The sequence below is a fragment of the Chiloscyllium punctatum genome, chromosome 8 (genome assembly GCF_047496795.1).
Source record: "Chiloscyllium punctatum isolate Juve2018m chromosome 8, sChiPun1.3, whole genome shotgun sequence".
NCBI classification, from domain to species: domain Eukaryota; kingdom Metazoa; phylum Chordata; class Chondrichthyes; order Orectolobiformes; family Hemiscylliidae; genus Chiloscyllium; species Chiloscyllium punctatum.
Window position 1 is genome coordinate 106,620,865 of NC_092746.1, and position 18,171 is coordinate 106,639,035.

Genomic DNA, 18,171 nt, shown 5'->3' on the forward strand with positions numbered 1-18,171 from the left:
TGTGTGCAAGTACACTGCTTTATCCTATTTTCACCTGATAGCTTGATGTGTATACTTTAATTGAATGAATCACGTTCAAGAATACAATGGTTGTTCTCCACATGCATTAAGGAAATTATGGCTTTGTAATGTGCAATGCAGGGGCTTTAAATTTTTACATCTTTTGGCTAACAATTGCACTTTGTAAATCCAAAAGAAATGAGTTTAACAAAAAATTCTCATTTAATGTATCATGAAATACAGTATCGATAGAAAAACTGTAAATTTTGTCTCCATCGATACTTTTTAATTCTTGTATTATTTTTATATCAAGGTTACAATACACCCACAAGTTTGGTGACTATAAATATAAAATTTACTTTTAAACAAAGTTGGCTGTAATTTAAGGATTCTTTGAACAGAACACCTATTACTGGCATTCTGTAGCCAGAAATAGCAAATTATATTTCTGTGAACTGCAGTCTGAACCATACAGGCATTAAAATTGGTGTCATTAAAGCTAAATATACAAGATACTGATATGGTAGAAATATGCCACCTAGTGGTCTTTTTGACAAGTGTAAAGCCTGAAGTATTTTCTTTTGAATGCAGCAGCATGAAGTATCTCCTGTTATTAATACAAGTCTTCTATTTCCAAAAGTGAGACACATATCGTGAACCAACTTTTCAATTTGTGCTGCAGTAAAATATCCTATATTGTGTTCAATTCTTAAAATTTCAGTATTGTATCTTTCGTTTGTAAAGCCTTTTCAGCTATGTCCACACGTGCTTTAAGCAAATTAGCTTGTTCTACACTCCCCAAGCTGGAAGCATTCTTCAATAAGAAGTGTGAAAGGAAGAGTTTCAGGCCTTCGCGGAACAGTCCCAGCTTTGGAATTCCAGAGATCCTATGTTGAAAGAATATGAAGATCTTTAGAAAAACCATACATCAAGAATTAAAAGATTTTAAAAAAAGGCTATATGGAATATATGGTCAAAGCTGTTCCTCTTGGAGTCATTAGAATACAAATCACAAGAATACCAAATTTTAAAGTGAGCAACAATTTATTCTACAAGAGAACATGGTCCAGACTGGATGGCAAGTGGACTTTGGTTGTGGTGTTGCTGTGGAGAATACGCCAGGTTCCAATAAGCTTTTACTTAAATTCAATCAGGCAAGTTGATTGCAATTGATCCAGGTTTTGTCATGGAGTGTGTTCAAGGAAAACACTTCTCCCCCATCTCAAAGCTTTTGTTCACCTGAAAAAAAGTCTAATATTTCAGTCTTTTTAGTTACAGGCCAGAGCTCTGTGTATGAATATATGTAGTTTGGAACAGACATGAGCATTCAGAGCCCGACCAATAATTTTCAATTGTTTGTAAGTGTAATTCTTAGTACTGTTGGATTACCAACCAATCTTCACCCTTTTCTTCTATAATACAAGTTGTTGCTCATTTTCGATATTCTTGCAAGTCTGTCCTGAAGAACACAGGACAAAAATGTTGGACTATTTCTTTGTATTTGGAAATAGGAAATGGGAAAATTGGTGGTTGTTTTTGACAGGTACTGACTTGATGGGCGAAGGGCCTTTTTCTGTGCACGAGATATCTATGACTCTTTACATGCACAAAGTGCTAACACATTTGTCCATTGAGTATTACAGTTCTACTGCATGGTCATTGCAGATCTTGGGCAGAAATCTGAATTTGAAATGAATACTGGGGTATATATTCTCTAAATTTCATAATTACTGAAGACTTTTATTCCAAGTATGCATTCTTGATTGTGCAATCATCCTTAAATCAAAAACAGTTAACTTTCAATATATCTAAAACTGTAGTTTTAAGTTGAAGTTTTGAAGAGCCAACAACATTGAATTATATACTTCATTTGTCAAGTGCTTGGAGATGAATTTCAGTCTAAACCAAAGGACATGTTTCGGTGAGGAGTCTTCACCATTAATGATCTGGATAACATACACTGATAGCAATCATATTACAATGTAGGATGGTTCACATTAGCCCAGCAAGCACAGTATCAATCCTTGGACCATGAAATATAATGTACTAAACTTTAGCAGGCCACTCAACCAGACAATTCAAATTCTTATTCAACATTAAATAAACCAGTTGCCATGACAGATATAGATTATATATTTTGAAAAAAAACTTATAAATTAAGAGCAGAAGGTCCCACTGCCCAGCTCTGCCATTCAAGATGATGATGGCTGATCTGATTACTCCACATTCTAACAATAGACAATAGATGCAGGAGTAGGCCATTCTGCCCTTCGAGCCTGCACCGCCATTCAATATGATCATGGCTGATCATTCCTAATCAGTATCCTGTTCCAGCCTTATCTCCATACCCCTTGACTCCACTATCTTTAAGAGCTCTATCCAATTCTTTCTTAAAAGTATCCAGAGACTGGGCCTCCACTGCCCTCTGGGGCAGAGCATTCCACACAGCCACCACTCTCTGGGTGAAGAAGTTTCTCCTCATCTCTGTCCTAAATGGTCTACCCCGTATTTTTAAGTTGTGTCCTCTGGTTCGGCACTCCCCCATCAACGGAAATATGTTCCCTCCTGCCAGAGTGTCCAGTCCTTTCATAATCCTATACGTTTCAATGAGATCCCCTCTCAGTCTTCTAAACATTCTAACTTACCCCTGACAATCTTCCACTCCCTTGCTTATCAAGAATCTTTCTCTGTCTTATGTTTTAAAACACTCCTCCCCTTTCAAATCAATTGATATGGTTGAGTAAATTTATGGCTTTTTTTAAAAACAGTTCTTAAAAATAGAAATAATAAAAGTACAAGTATTACCTTTGAAATATTGCCACTAAATCTTCAGGTTCTGTATCCACAAGTAGTTTATGGAGAACGTGGCGTAAAAGTTTGACTTTAGGTTTGTCTAGTTCGCTGAACTCTATTACCTGCATATTGAAATGGGTATTTATATATAATAGACTGCTTTCATGAAATAAAATTAGTAGAAGTAGGTCATTCAGTAAGTTCTACCATTCAATGAAATTATGGCCAGTCTGTATTGTATCTTCAAATCCTGTGATTACCCTTGCCATTAAAAAAAAATCAATCTAGATCTTAAAAAAACTCTAACCCTGCACTCAGGTTTTTGCAGAATGAATGTTCCACATTTGTATAATAGTGTACGAAGTGCTTCCTGAAGTAACCTCTAAAGAGTCTAGTTTCAATTTTACAGTAATGGCCCTGAGTTCTGGCCATCTCAACCAAAAATAAAATCATTAGTGCCATAATTAGATCAGTCTTAATTTTTACTTCAAGCTTAGTTTATGCAGTGTATCATAAATTAACTCTTGTAGGCCTAATTTCATTCCCGCTTCTCTCAATCTCATAACCATCATTTCCTCCACGAGATGCCATGTCCAGAACAGGATACAACATTCAAAATATGAATAAATAAGAGCTTTAACGTTTTAAAAGAACGTGTATTAAATAAGTTCCTTTTCTAATTTTTCAGGGGTTTTGCTCTGAAAGAGTCAAGAGTGTAGTGCTGGAAAAGCACAGCAGGTCAGGCAGCTTCCGAGGAGCAGGAGAGTCGACGTTTCGGGCATATGACTTTTGCCCGAAATGTCGATTCTCCTGCTCCTTGGATGCTGCCTGACCTGCTGTGCTTTTCCAGCACTACACTCTTGACTCTTTCAGAGCAAAACCCCTGAAAAATTAGAAAAGGAACTTATTTAATACACGTTCTTTTAAAACGTTAAAGCTCTTATTTATTCATATTTTGAATATTTTTAATGGGACATTTTATAGCACAGGAATTGTAAGAAATGAGCAAAGCCATCTAGATCAAAACTTCACCTGTTGCTTCAACATGGCTTTCCTGTTGGATTTTTATCATTCCATTCTGCATCTCTGATAACTTGTTTTGTACCTCTGCTTGTTTTCTAATCTGCTGAATTTCGACTTCTCACACAGTTGTGCAACATTTCTTTCATGAACTACTAAATTATTTTTGGCCATGATTGGTTAAACATCAGAATGGAGTATTTTCTCGATCTACTCTTTTTTTTTTATCCTATCAAATAGATCTTAGAATGATTCCCAATAGTTGGCTGTAGATTTTAAACTGTTGATAGTTAAGCACAATTTAAGTCAAATAATTTGTCAAGCTGTCAAAATGTGACTCACATAAATTGTTTTGCAACCTTCCCTCCCATGTGCCCCTCAAATGAATTCACATTATTAGTACTTGCCAGATTTTCTCCTACCACCAAACTCCATTTAAAGGTTAACAAGTCAAAATTAGTTAATGTACACTTAACAGTTGGTCATTCAAAGATATTCTTTTGGATAACACTCTAGGAATTCATTCAATTTACATTGTTTTCTCTGCTTTGTCTACTAAATAACACAAAAATGTATAACTTGCATTTATGAAACACCTTGAATATATTAAAGCAGCCCAAGGTGCTTCACAGAAATGTTCGCAATTCGGAGTCATATCAGGAGGTCTCACAGCAGGCCAAAAGCTTAGTCAATAGGGCAGGTTTTAAATACTATTTGCAAGGAGAAAAGAGTGGTTGAGAGATATAGGGAGGGAATTCTAAATCTTCAGGCCAAGCAGCCAAAATCACAGCAGGTTCTGACTGAAGTTAGGGCTATACAACAAACCAAACTGGGGACATACAATTACCTTTGAGAACTTCGGAGCTGCAGGAGGTTACATAGATTGGAGGGGAGAGGTTGTGGAGCAATTTGAAGACAACAGTAAGAATTTTAAAGGTGAGGCATTTCCAAACTGAGAAACAATGTCAATCAGTGGGAATGAGAACTGATACAGCAACGAATTCACTTTACTTACCAACTTGAATTTTCTGTAACAACTGGGTTGTACAAGACATTGAGAACATTGGAGATACATGGCAAAAAGTGAAATTACTTCTCTGCTGTTGCATACAATCTGATCACAGCAATGTATTTCTTCTTTAAAAATCAGCTTTATATGTGCACTCATGTAGAAAATGCCCCATAATAATTTGGTGATGAACTGAGAAAATGACTAACAAAGAATATCGGTTTAGCAAGTCGAGGCATTGATCACCATAGCACAGAAGTTCTGGATGTAGGTTTGCTCGCCAAGCTGGAAGGTACATTTTCAGATATTTTGTCACCACACTAGGCAAGATCTACAGTGAGCCTCCGGACAAAGCACTGCTGGTATTTCCTGCTTTCTATTGAAATATTTGGGTTTCCTGGGGTCGGTGATGTCATTTCCTGTGGTTAAGTCATTTCCTGTTCTTTTTCTCAGTGGTGGTAAGTGGGATCCAGGTCAATGTGTTTGTTGATAGAGTTCCGCTTGGAATGTTATGCTTCTAGGAATTCTTGTGCATGTCTCTGTTTGGCTTGTCAGAGGATGGATGTGTTGTCCCAGTCGAAGTGGTGTCCTTCCTCATCTGTAAGAATACTAGTGAGAGTGGGTCATGTCGTTTTGTGGCTAGTTATGTTCATGTATCCTGGGGGATAGTTTTCTGCCTGTTTGTCCAATGTAGTGTTTGTTACAGTTCTTGCACTGTATTTTGTAAATCACATTAGTTTTGCTCTACTGTTCGCTCTACTGTGACATCCTAGGAATGGCAGTTTGTTGTTATTTTCCTTGTCTTTAGTGAATTATGAGCCAGTAAGGGTATAAATAGAAAGCAGGAAACACCAGCAATGCTTCGTCTAGAGGCTCACTGAAGATGTTATGTAATATGGTGACGAAACATCTGAAAATGAAACAATCCAGCTCAGCGAGCAAACCAACATCCAGAACCCCAACCTGAGCTACAAATCTTTTCAAAACTTGCTAGCACATAAGTTATTCTGTATCTTTAGTCTGGCCACAACTAGAGCACTTTGTCCACTGTCGGTAATCACACATTAGGATGGAAAGGTCCTGGAGAGGCTTCTGAGGAAAGTTAACTATGTCTTCAGGGTTGGGGATTTTAGTGATAAGGTTAGATACGAGAAACAAAGATTTTTCTCTTTATTGCAGAAAGGATTTAAGGATTTGATAGAGATCTACAAAATAATTACAGATTTGGTTCAGGTGGACAAGAAAAAGCTGTTCCCATTAGCTGATAAGATATGCAAGTGAATGAAAGAAAGAACTTCATGTTTAAATGCAGCCAATGGTAATAAATGGAACGCAGGAGGGTAGTGGAATTGGAGATGATCAATGATTTTAAGAAGAAACTGGGCAGACATTTGAAAGGAAGTGAACTTGAAAGGTCATGGACGTATAGTGTGCTGGAATGGGACAGTTTAGATTGCCCTGTAGAGAATGATCAGATACTTGGGGGGCTGAATGGCCACCTTCCATGCTGTAAACTACTGCCTGGGTTAAACATCAGCTGTTCTCAAAGCAAAGCTAATATTTTTGTTGTTGTTAATACCAGGAAAATGTGGCATTGGATTTCATTCAGCGATTCCTACCAATTTGTACAAGTAACAGGAAGCCAAATCATTATTTTGTTAAAGCAGAGAGGCTGTTGATAAACGTTATGTTGTTGACAAAGAAATATGGCTTTGGACTTGAACTGGAGTTGAGACCAGGATGGGGATGGATAAGTTATTGGAAGTAATTGGGAAGTATATGTTTAAAATAAAGAATACTGGGATAATAGAGGATAATTGGGAAGATCAATTGTGACCTCACTGTACGGCAGATTGGGCATCAAGGGCTTTAGTCCTACTTCAGTTTCTTATGCAAAGAGATAAATATATTTATGGACTACTCTGGAAATCTATGTTGCTAAAGGAGTATCAGCAGTATTCCCTGCAGCATTACAAATTACACTGTTTTGAGCGACTATTTTTAGCTGGGTTGCAGCAAACCAATGATGCTGCATTGTCACATTCCATTACCAGTTCTGTGAAACACCTCGGCAGATCTTGTCATGTTGTAAGTTCAACATAAATGAAATTACATTATCGTCTATGAACAATGTGTAGATAATTCCTAAAGTTTGAGCTGAGATGGCTGATGTTTGGTGCATCTCTTACTTCCTTTACCCATCCCACAGTTGTGTTCATACAGGCCTTTGGTAGTCTGTGCACTAGAATGCACATTCTGAAACTCTCCATTTCTCTTTCTATTTGTTCATGGAAGAAGGTTGTCACTGGATAGGCCAGTATTTATTGCCCATTCCAAACAGCCAGAGGGCAGGGTAAGAGTAAATGTGACAACAATATGGTTGAGAGTGGACCAGGTAAGGATGGCAGATATTTTTCCCCCAAGTGAACCAAATAGGTTTTTACAACATTTGTCAATAGCTACATGGTTAAAATTCGGCTAATTTTTTATTGAGTTCAAAGTTCGTGATCTGCCATTGTGAGGGCTGAACCCATCTCCCCAGAACATCAGCGTGGATTCAGAATTACTTCCCTTTGTTGAAACTCTTTTATGGCCATGTTTTTAGGTTCTTAATATTCTTTCTTTGATTTAGTGTCCAATCTTAGCTACACTTCAATGTAGCACCTCTGGAAGATTTGTCCATATTAAAGGTATGATATGGTTAATTTGAAAAAAAAAGGTGGTGGTGTAAAGGTCAACATCCAGAAACATAAACTCTGTTTTGCACCACAGATGGTGCCTGACCTCAGCATTTGCTGTTCTCATTTTATATATGATATACAAATTCCTTTCTTGACCACCCAGACTAAGCTTTTAATCTGGGTGTTGTGTATGCAAAATGGACATAACAATTCTGTATGTTTTCTCCTCTGAATAACAAAATTCTGAAAACCATCTCTAATTTAATTTCAAATTAACTTGCAATCACAAGTCCAGAGATTTAGTTTTAATATTGAATTCTACTAGACCTAAATACAGTAAATGATTGACAATAAACAAGTCTGCAATAAAGGACAATGATTGAATATAGTGTGCAGTGCTTCACTTTTAGACAAATGATGAGTAGTTCCTCGATAGAAGGAGAGACCATGATTTTCTTTCCTCAAAAAATTTCTCTCAGCTGAATGGTTCCACAGGGGCTGGAACTTACCCAAGTAAATTTTAATTGTGTCTGAACCTTGTTAGTAAGGCGGAGTTTATAATGTTGGAATGAGCGGTTGAGAGATGCGGGAAAGCATCATAACCAAGTCAATTTAAGGTTCCATCTGTCATGAACTCTGAGTTTAAAGTTATGCAAGTGGAATTCTAGACCACTTTCTCCCTACTGTCTCAGGAAGGCAAACAAGATATTATTATTTTTATTTAGTTGAGATCATCTTACATCATAGAAGGATCAAATTTAGTTGCTGTTGTGACATGCAAAACTCTAAGTGAATAAAATCATTCAGCCACCATTGACCCTCCATGAACATGATTTCCACAGCTAGCAGCGACAGAGGCTGGTGTTGGCCTTTTGTTGTCACAATCATATTTATTGTCCTGCTCAGAAAAGCTTTCCAAGCGGGTAGCTCTGAAGCATAAATAAGACAATAGTCACTCAAATGCTAATGCTACCAGCTCAAGATTTGTGGCACCCTGTTAAATCTCTAGTGCTTTTATGATTTCCTTGCAAAATCAAAACTTACTGATTATCCTCTTGCACACATTAGATAATTCATTTTCTTTTCCTTTCTCTCTAGTCCTGATAAGAAAATTCCATTTACACATGGCACTTTGCTAAATCACCACCATTTGCTCTCTCACTTCTGTGTACATGTATTTGATATATATTTTTCTTCCGAGAAAAGTAGGATTTTCATGAGCAATGTTCTTTCTCTGCAGCTCTCCAGGTAACAAAGTTAGATGTGTATGATTTTATGTGAGAAACTCTTCATACACCCACTGAGGAATGCATTCTACTGGGAAATAAAACAACCTTTTTCCTGATAGCAAGATCATACACAAAGCAAGAATTTAATAACTTGGAGAGTCACTGACTTCACATGCAGAGCACAAAATTTAACAAATGCAAGGAAGAGGGAAGTTCTAAACTGAATGAACTAAATGATTTTATCTCAGTTCATCAAAAATTGCTCCTTGGATGACCCTGCTGGGTCTCTTTGGGATCTGTCAGCTTGTTAACTTGGGCCATGTGCCCACAGTTTTATCCGTAAGAACTATTTCTAGCAGGTACAATGGCATTTGGGAGTTGTCACCCTCAGTTCTGCTCACAAACACATTTCCACCTCCAACTCTGGTACTCTTCAGTTCCTTCTCTACCTCTGCAGCTGCTCCATCTTCTTGTCCTGTACCCCAGATTGTGTTTTAAAACACAGTCACTGAATGGAAGATAGGACTCTGGCACTACTATTGGATCCATGCTCTAACTTGGAAAGGAGGCTCCAAAGGGTCCAACACACAAAAGGCAGAAGGCGCCATTTCAAGCACAGTCATGTTTACTGCTACTCTGTCACTCAAAAGATCTTGTGCAGTACAATAAGAGATTACTCTTTCAAGCATAATGATTTTATATTCAGAAAGTACTAACCTTAAAGACAGACAGAGACACTACTTTCTTGCTGAGAAGATGAACAAGGAGGTGAACCAAATTTGTGGTTGCGCCATTGGCCATACTCTTCAAATCTCTGAAGCGGTCCCACATGCTAAATTGGAATGTCATCTATTAAGGTTGAAGGGTCAAACAGAAATTTGAAAAAATTATTGTTTAATAAACTTTATAGGTCAGCAAGACAGATATTATAACTTTAACTTGATATGTTTATCCAGTTGAACTAAAGAAGGTTCCCTGCCATTGGATGAACAGGCTTAGAAATTGCAGGCTATAGATTTCACCTGTTTTTTCATTTCTCCTCCCCCCACCTTACCCCTGTTTCAACCTTCCAGCTCAGCATTGTCCTCATGACTTGTCCCATCTGTCCATCTTCCTTCCCACCTATCTGCACCACAGTCCCCTCCGACCTATCACCTTTGCCCCCATCTCCATCCATTTACTGCACTCTCAGCCATCTTTCCCCCAGCCTCACCCCTTCCCACTTATCGCTCCAACCCCCAGCCTCCTGATGAAGGGCTTTTGCACAAAACATCCATTTTCCTGCACCTTGGAAGCCCCCTGACACTGCTGTGCTTTTCCAGCACCACGCTATTAACTCTAATCACCAGCATCTGCAGTACTCATTTTCGCCTACAGATTGCATTTTATATCAAATACCAATTTGAACCAAAATTTACATTAACAAAAATCAAAAATGAGGGGATCCAAGATGGCAGCGACTCAGCAAGTCTGAGTCTATAGTACTCCTCCCAAGACCTAGGCAAAGTGGGCCACCCTCCTCCACCACACTCACCAAATCAATTAAAAATAGTTTTTATTTAATGTAATTAGTGGTTTAGTACTAAATTTATACAGTTCAGTCTCCTGTAAAAATGACTAGGGGGAAAGGAGTTCACAGTTCTCAGCAGGCAGGAGCCCCCCCCCCTCCCCCCCACCCCACTCCCAGCTGCAGCAGAGGCATCCGCAGCCACCCCGGGGGACCTACCTACAGTGGAGAGCATCACGGAAATAATCTCCAAACTCGATGCGAAGACTCTTCATAGAAGAGTCCCGAAGTCGATGGAATTCATTCTTGGCTGCGCTACAAAAGCATAGCCGAGACATCGAAGAAATTGAATGCTGAGTCGGAGGGGCGGAGCTAAAGGCCATGATCTCTGAGGCCATTGCTGAATCGGCTGTGGATTGGATCCGGACTCTCGAGCAGCAAGTCCGGACCTTAGAGAATCACATTGATGACCTCGTGAATAGAGGTCGTCGAAAAAATATTAGTTTGCTGGGCCTTCCTGAACAGCCAGCTTATAAGGTTCCTTGAACAGTGGCTTCCGCAGTTACTGAACCTGGAGGCTGGATCAGGCCAGGTAAGGGTAGAATGGGCCTACCGGGTGCAATATGCGGGCCCGACTCAAACCAGCGCCCCTGTCCAGTCCTGTTCCAGCTGCAGATCTATAAGGTGAGGCAGATGCTCTTGGAAGCCTCCAGAAATCTTGGGAAAGACCCACAAGCCATGACTCATAAAGGATCCAAGATTATGTTATTTCAGGACTTTTCCCAGCTTTGGTCCGAAAGAGGAAGGCGTTTGATGAAGCAAAGTGTTTAAGGGATTTAAACATTCAATACTCCTTGCGCTACCCAGCTATACTACGCTTTAGCCATGAGGGGTCCGTGTTTAACTTTGGATCACCGGAGAAGGCCAAGGAACTTTTGGACTCTCTTAGACAAATTATAAGAGTTAATTGATGTTGTTTTGCCCTACCCCCATGCCGGTTTACCCCCCCTTTCTTTTCCTTTCATTATCTTACTGTTTAATATTATCTTCGGGGAGTGGGAAGAAGGGTTTATTTATTCATCCTTTACTTAGCGATTTCCTTTCCCTTTTTTATATATAGGCCAGGGGGTCTAGTTCATGTAGATGGGGGGGGGGGGGGAAGGTGGCTATCTTACCTTATTTTATCTTTGCCCTTGGGAGTGGGGTTGTTTTCCCCTGTTATTTTGTATTAATATATTTAATTAGTATTTGCTGAGACTGTAATTTTATAGTCATATGTTCATATATGGTATTAACATTACCAAATATATCCAGGTGTTGGTGTGGGTGGGGATAGGACACTCACTGTTAGTTTTAGTTCAGTAGTACACTTGAATTTTCTTTATCCTATCGTGGAGTGCCTGGGTCAAAGGTGGAGCACTGGTTGGGAGAGGTTATGATGGAAATAAGGGGGAAGATCTCCATTTAAATAAGTTTTATACTTTTTTTAAAAACTACTTAGTTTTTTCATTATATTGATCCGAATGTATTAGAGCGCTTTTATTTTTGTGAATTTTATATGCCCTATGCTTGGGATGTTTTGGATAAATACGGATTTTGTTGTGATCTGATGTTAACACATTCTGAGCATGTATATCAGTTAACACATTCTGAGCATGTATATCAGTTAACACATTCTGAGCATGTATATCACTGCTCAATTCATGTGTTATCCGTTGGATTTTTTTTTTCTCTTGAATAACGCAAGAATTTTAGTGATACACTTTGGTTAGTTGTAAGCTGGATGAGTGGTTAGTTGAGTTTTGTCTTTTTCTCTTGGTATTTCTTTTTTCTTGTTAGATAGATTTTGGTTATCATTTAAGATTTAACTGTATATCAATGTTTATACTTGGGTTTTTCTTTAAGTTTTCTTTTGTAAAAACATGTTAAAATTTTCAATAAAAATATCTAAAAATAAAAATCAAATGAACAGAAATGACCATTTAACACAGGAACTGAATGACAATTGTTCAAACTTGTGTAGTGTATTATTTTATGTCCCATATTCTGCCACCCTTCTAACATACTACAGTAATTTCTAAGTGGTGAAAATGGCAGATAAGAATTTTTGGAGCAAGTGACTAAAAGGTTGAAACTCTCCATATAAATTCAGCTGAAGACCTGCATGCAGACTCTATTGATATAGTTAACAGAGGTAAAATGAAATTCACCTTGCAATAAATAAAATAACCTGTATTTAAAAGGAAGGATTTGTTTGCTGCTATCTCTCAAACTGTTGACATGTCAGCATTTGCCTCTCAAGGCCACTTTTAAACACAGGCATAATGTTCACAGGAATTAAACAAATATTGCACGCAATCATGTTTGTCTTCAGCGGAAGAAATTTGTCAGTTAAGTGCATTCTAATTCACTTGTAAACCTAAACAGCTAAATGAATGGAAGTGACTCATATCATCATTAAGGAACATCAGTTAGCACTTCTGGGTGCCAGACAGGCAGTATTTCTTCAGGTGCACCATGAAGTTCCAGTCATCTCAAGATCTACCACTTAATTTGATAGGTCTTCTCATGAAATTATTGTATTTTTATGCAAATTTACAGATAGCATTTCCAAAGAAACCTGGATCTTTTAATTAGCAAAGTAAACATACTTTTAACATAATTGTTACCATCTGCGAATCATTCTCACTTGCTCAAAGTATATGTCCGCAAGTGTGAAGTCTCAATTAGATTCATAGAGGCGTACAGTTTGGACACAGACCCTTCTGTCCAACTCGTCCATGCTGACCAAATATCCTAAATTAATCTAGTCCTATTTGCTAGCACTTGGCCCATATCCCTCCAAACCCTTCCTATTTATATACCCATCCAAATGCCTTGTAAATTCAGGTTGTAAATGTTTTTTGATTTGTAAATGAGCTTCTTTTCGCGATCCCAAACTATTTTTTCTCTCCCAATTTCATCACCCTTACATACCACTCCACTTATTTTTGTGCCCGATTTCACATTGAAATCTCAGTCAACTTCACTCAAAAGTTCATCAGGGATTTGGGGATGGTGTATGTGCGTCTAAGTGCTGGTGTGCATGCATACATCCATGCACTGTGTAAGAGAGGGGGCAAGGTGGAAGGGATGTGGGCCTCCCAGGTCACCTCACTCTCCCATCCCAACCACTATCAATATTATGCTGCTTTGATGCGCAGTTGTAGTGCCTTAGAACTCCAATGGCTAAATATACAAATTAATCATGAGCCTGGAATTACGTGCATGCACATTTCCACATGAGCACGAAGGCCCAGTTGTCGAGTCACTAGGCACTGCCTTATTATTAAGAGGATGCACTGTTGGTCTCACTGTTACCAAGGTACAAGCTGCCCAATAGTCCTTACTGCGCTACTTCCTACAACATTGCAGTTAAGATTGAGAGAAGTCTTAAAACGGATGAACTAACAGAGGAGACCACGCGATGACTGCTCCAGAAAATTCTAGCCCTAAGTAAAAGCCATAATACACCTACCTTTTAAGAAATTTGAAGCAACACATTAATAGAACTGTCTACACAACAATAAATATTACTGTTAATCATGATGCTGCATATAAATCATAGAATCATCAAACCTGTTCTGCAATTAAATAAGATAGGTAGTGAGGGGGTTGTTTTTTGGACTCGAGGCCTATGACGACTGGTGTGCCATATCGTTCAGTGCTAGGGCCACTGCTTTTGCCTCAAAAAGATCAGCAAGGCAGCCTTTGCATGGAGCCGCAGGAGATGGGGGATATACTAATTGAATATTTTTCATCAGTGTTTATTGCGGAGAACATGGTAGATATACATTGTGGGGAAATAAATGGTGACATTTTGAAAAATTTCCATATTATAGATTACATATAATACATATATTCTGTACAGTGTGGGAACAGGCCCTTCGGCCCAACAAGTTCACACCGACCTTCTGAAGAGTAACCCACCCAGACCCATTACTCTGTGACCAATGCATCTAACACTATAGGCAGTTTAGTATGGCCAATTCACCTGACCTGCATATCTTTGGACTGTGGGAGCAAACCCATGCAGACACAGGGAGAATGTGCAAACTCCAAACAGACAGTCGCCCAAGGCTGGAATTGAACTTAGGACCCTGGTGCTGTGAGGCAGCATTGCTAACCACTGAGCCACCGTGCATGAGGAGGAAGTGCTGGATGACCTGAAATGCATAAAGGTGAATAAATCCCCAGGGCCTGATCAGGTGTATCCTAGAGCTCTGTGGGAAGCGATTGTTGGGCCAATTGCTGAGCTATTTGCATCAATCGATAGTCATAGGTGAGGTGCCGGAAGATTGGATGTTAGCTAATGTAGTGCCACTGTTTAAGAAGGGTGGTAAGGACAAACCAGGGAATTATAGACCAGTGAGCCTGACGTCAGTGATGGGCAATTTGTTGGAGGGTATCCTGAGGGACAAGATTTACATGTATTTGGAAAGGCAAGGACTGATTAGGAATGGTCAATGTGACTTTGTGTGTGGGAAATCATGTATCACAAACTTGATTGAGTTTTTTGAAAAAGTAATGAAGAGGTTTGATCTCTATGGACTTCATTAAGGCATTCGACAAGGTTCCCCATGGGAGACTGGTTAGCAAGGTTAGATCTCATGGAATATAGGGAGAACTAGCCATTTGGATACAGAACTGGCTCAAGGGTAGAAGACAGAGAGTGGTGGTGGTGGAGGGTTGTGTTTCAGGCTGGAGGCCTGTGACCAGTGCAATGCCACAGGATCGGTGCTGGGCACACTAATTTTCATCATTTCTATAAATGGTTTGGATATGAACATAGAAAGTATAGTACGTTTGCCAATGACACCAAAATTGGAGGTGTAGTGGACAGCGAAGAAGGTTACTTCAGATTACAGCGGGATCTTGATCAGATGGGCCAATAGGCTGAGGAGTGGCAGGTAGAATTTAATTTAGATAAATGCAGCACCTTGCACTTTGGAAAGGCAAATCAGGGCAGGACTTACACACTGAATGGTAAGGTCCTAGGGAGTGCTGCTGAACAGAGACACCTTGGAGTGCAGGTTCACAGCTCCTTGGAAGTGGAATATCAGGGAGATAGGATAGTGAAGGAGACGTTTGGTATGCTTTCCTTTATTGGTCAGAGCATTTATAGGAGTTGGGAGGTCATGTTGTGGCTGTAAAGGACATTGGTTAGGTCACTTCTGGAATATTGCGTGCAATTCTGGTCACCTTCCTATTGGAAGGATGTTGTGAAACTTGAAAGGGTTCAGAAAAGAGCTATAGGGAGAGGCTGTTTTCCCTGGAACGTCGAAGGCTGAAGGGAGGCCTCAGATTAATAAAATCAAGAGGGGCATGGATTGAATAAATAGACAAAGTCTTTTCCCTGGTGTGGGGGGAGTCCAGAACTAGAAGGCATAGGTATAGGGTGAGAGGGGAAAGATATAAAAGAGACCTAAGGGGCAACTTTTTCACGTGGATGGTAGTGCATGTATGGAATGAACTGCCAGAGGAGGTGGAGGAGGCTGGTAGAATTGCAACATTTAAAAGGCAATGGATGGGTATATGAATAGCAAGGTTTAGAGGGATTATGGGCCAAGTGCTGGAAAATGGGACTAGATTAGATCAGCATGGAAGAGTTGGACCGAAGGGTCTGTTTCCATGCTGTGCACCTCTATGACTTTATGATATCTGGTTGGTGTGGATGAATTGGACCGCTGGGTCCGTTTCTGCATTGTGTAACTCTATGACTCCATGACGTAATAGCATGGCTAAAAAGCACTGAAGCATTCAATGTCCAGAATCTTTTGTGCCATTGGTATTCAAGAGTCTATCAATTTTTATCTTGAATTCACCCCTGGCAAAGGGAATTCCAAAAATTCACAACCCCAACAGAAAAGATTTTCTCTATCCAAAATGGAATCCCTTGTTATTTTTAAATTGTGCCTCCAGATTCTGGACTCTCCAACCAGGAGAAATGTCTTTCTGTGATTTACCCTGTCTGAGCCTTGAGGTACTTCGTAAACTTAAAGGAGATCACCTCTCATTTTTCAAAATTCTGGATAATGGAGTCAGAGATGAAAAAGGACCCTTTGGTCCAACTTGTCCATGCCGACCAGATATCTAAAATTAATCTAGAGACATTTGCTAGCACTTGGCTCATACCTTTCTAAACTCCTCCTATTTATATACCCATCCAGATGCCTTTTAAATGTTGTACTTACACCAGCCTCCACTAATTCATCTGGCAGCTCATTCCATAAATGCATTGGCCTTGGTGTGAAAACATTACCCCCTAGGTCCCTTTTAAATCTTTCCCCTCTCACCCTCAACATATGGCCACTAGTTCTGGACTCCCCCACACCAAGAAAAATCTTTGTCTATTTATCCTATCCTTGTCCCTCATGATTTTATGAACCTCTATAAGGTCACCCCTCAGCCTTCGAAGGTGGCTGAGGGGAAAACAGCCCCTATTCAACCTCCCTCTTTAACTCAAATCCTCCAACCCTGGTGACATACTTGTAAATCTTTTCTGAACCCTTTCAAGTTATACAACATCCTTCCTTCCTACAGCAGGGAGACCAAAATTGTACACAATGTTCCACAATTCTCCTAACCGGTGTCTGGGACAAATGCAGCACCACCTCCCAACTCATGTACTCAATGCTCTGACCAATAAAGGAAAACACAGTAAACACTTTTTTTGCTATCCTATCTACCTCAGATTCCACTTCCAAACTATGCCTCCTATGTTCACATCCAAATCACCCTGCACCGATCCTAGAGCACACCATATGTTTCCGGTCTGAAAAGCAACCCTTCGCCAACATCCTCTGTCTTCTACCTTTGAGCCAGTTCTGTATTCAAATGGCTAGTCTTCCCTGTATTCCAGTTGATCTAACCTTGCTATCCAGTCTACCACGGAGGAATATTGTCGAATGCCTTAATGAAGTACATATACATCCACCGCACTGCCTTCACCAATCCTCTTTGCTACTTCTTTAAGAAAATCAATCATGTTAGTGGGACAGGATTTCCCATGCACAAAGCCATGTTGACTATCCCTAATCAGTCCTTGCATTTCCAAATACATGTCCATCCTGTCCCTCAGGATTCTCTCCAACAACTTGCCCACCACCAACGTCAGGCTCACCGGTCTATAGTTCCCTGGCTTTTCCTTTCTTAACCACCTTTCTTAAACAGTGGCACCACATTAACCAAACTCCAGTCTTCAGGCACCTCACTGGTGATTATTGATGATACAAACATCTCAGCAAGGGGCCCAGCAATCACTTCTCTAGCTTCCCACAGAATTCTAGGGTACACCTGATCAGATCCTGGGGATTTTAGATTAGATTTCCTACAGTGTGGAAACAGGCCCTACGGCCCAACAATTCCACACCAACTATCCGAAGAGTAACCCACCCAGACATACCTAATACACCTAAGTACTATGGGCAATTTAGCAAGGCCAATTCACCTGACCTGCATGTCTTTGGACTGTGGGAAGAAACCAGAGCACCCAGAGGAAACCCATGCAGACACGGGGAGAAGGGAGAATGTGCACGCTCCACACAGTCACCAGAGGCTGGAATCGAACCTGGGTCCCTGGCGCTGTGAGGTAGCAGTGTCAACCATTGAGCCACTGTGCCATCCCTCTATGTGGTTCAAGACATTCCAGCACCACCTCCTTTGTAATATGGACATTTTTCAAGATGTCACCATTTACATCCCCACACATTCTGTATCTTTTATATCCTCCACAGTAAACACTTGTATAAAATACTGGTTTGGTATCTCTCCCATTACCTGTGGTTCCACACATAGGTTGCCTTGCTGATCTTTGAGGGGTCCTTTTCTCTCCCTAGTTACCCTTTTGTCCTTAATATATTTATAAAATTCCTTTGGATTCTCCTTAACTCT

General features: G+C 39.8%; 1 protein-coding gene across 1 annotated transcript in view; it reads right to left on the reverse strand.

Annotated features, from left to right (window-relative positions):
• Window positions 1-264: 264 nt before the first annotated feature.
• Window positions 265-18,171, reverse strand: part of nom1 (nucleolar protein with MIF4G domain 1) — a 66,616-nt gene continuing 48,709 nt past the window's right edge. Inside the window, exons 9-11 of the mRNA XM_072576216.1 lie at window positions 9,450-9,581; window positions 2,806-2,915; window positions 265-887 (exon numbers count right to left, since the gene is read on the reverse strand). Coding sequence (XP_072432317.1) covers window positions 710-887; window positions 2,806-2,915; window positions 9,450-9,581 — 420 coding nt within the window. The 3' untranslated portion in view covers window positions 265-709. The remainder of the gene's footprint in view (window positions 888-2,805; window positions 2,916-9,449; window positions 9,582-18,171) is intronic.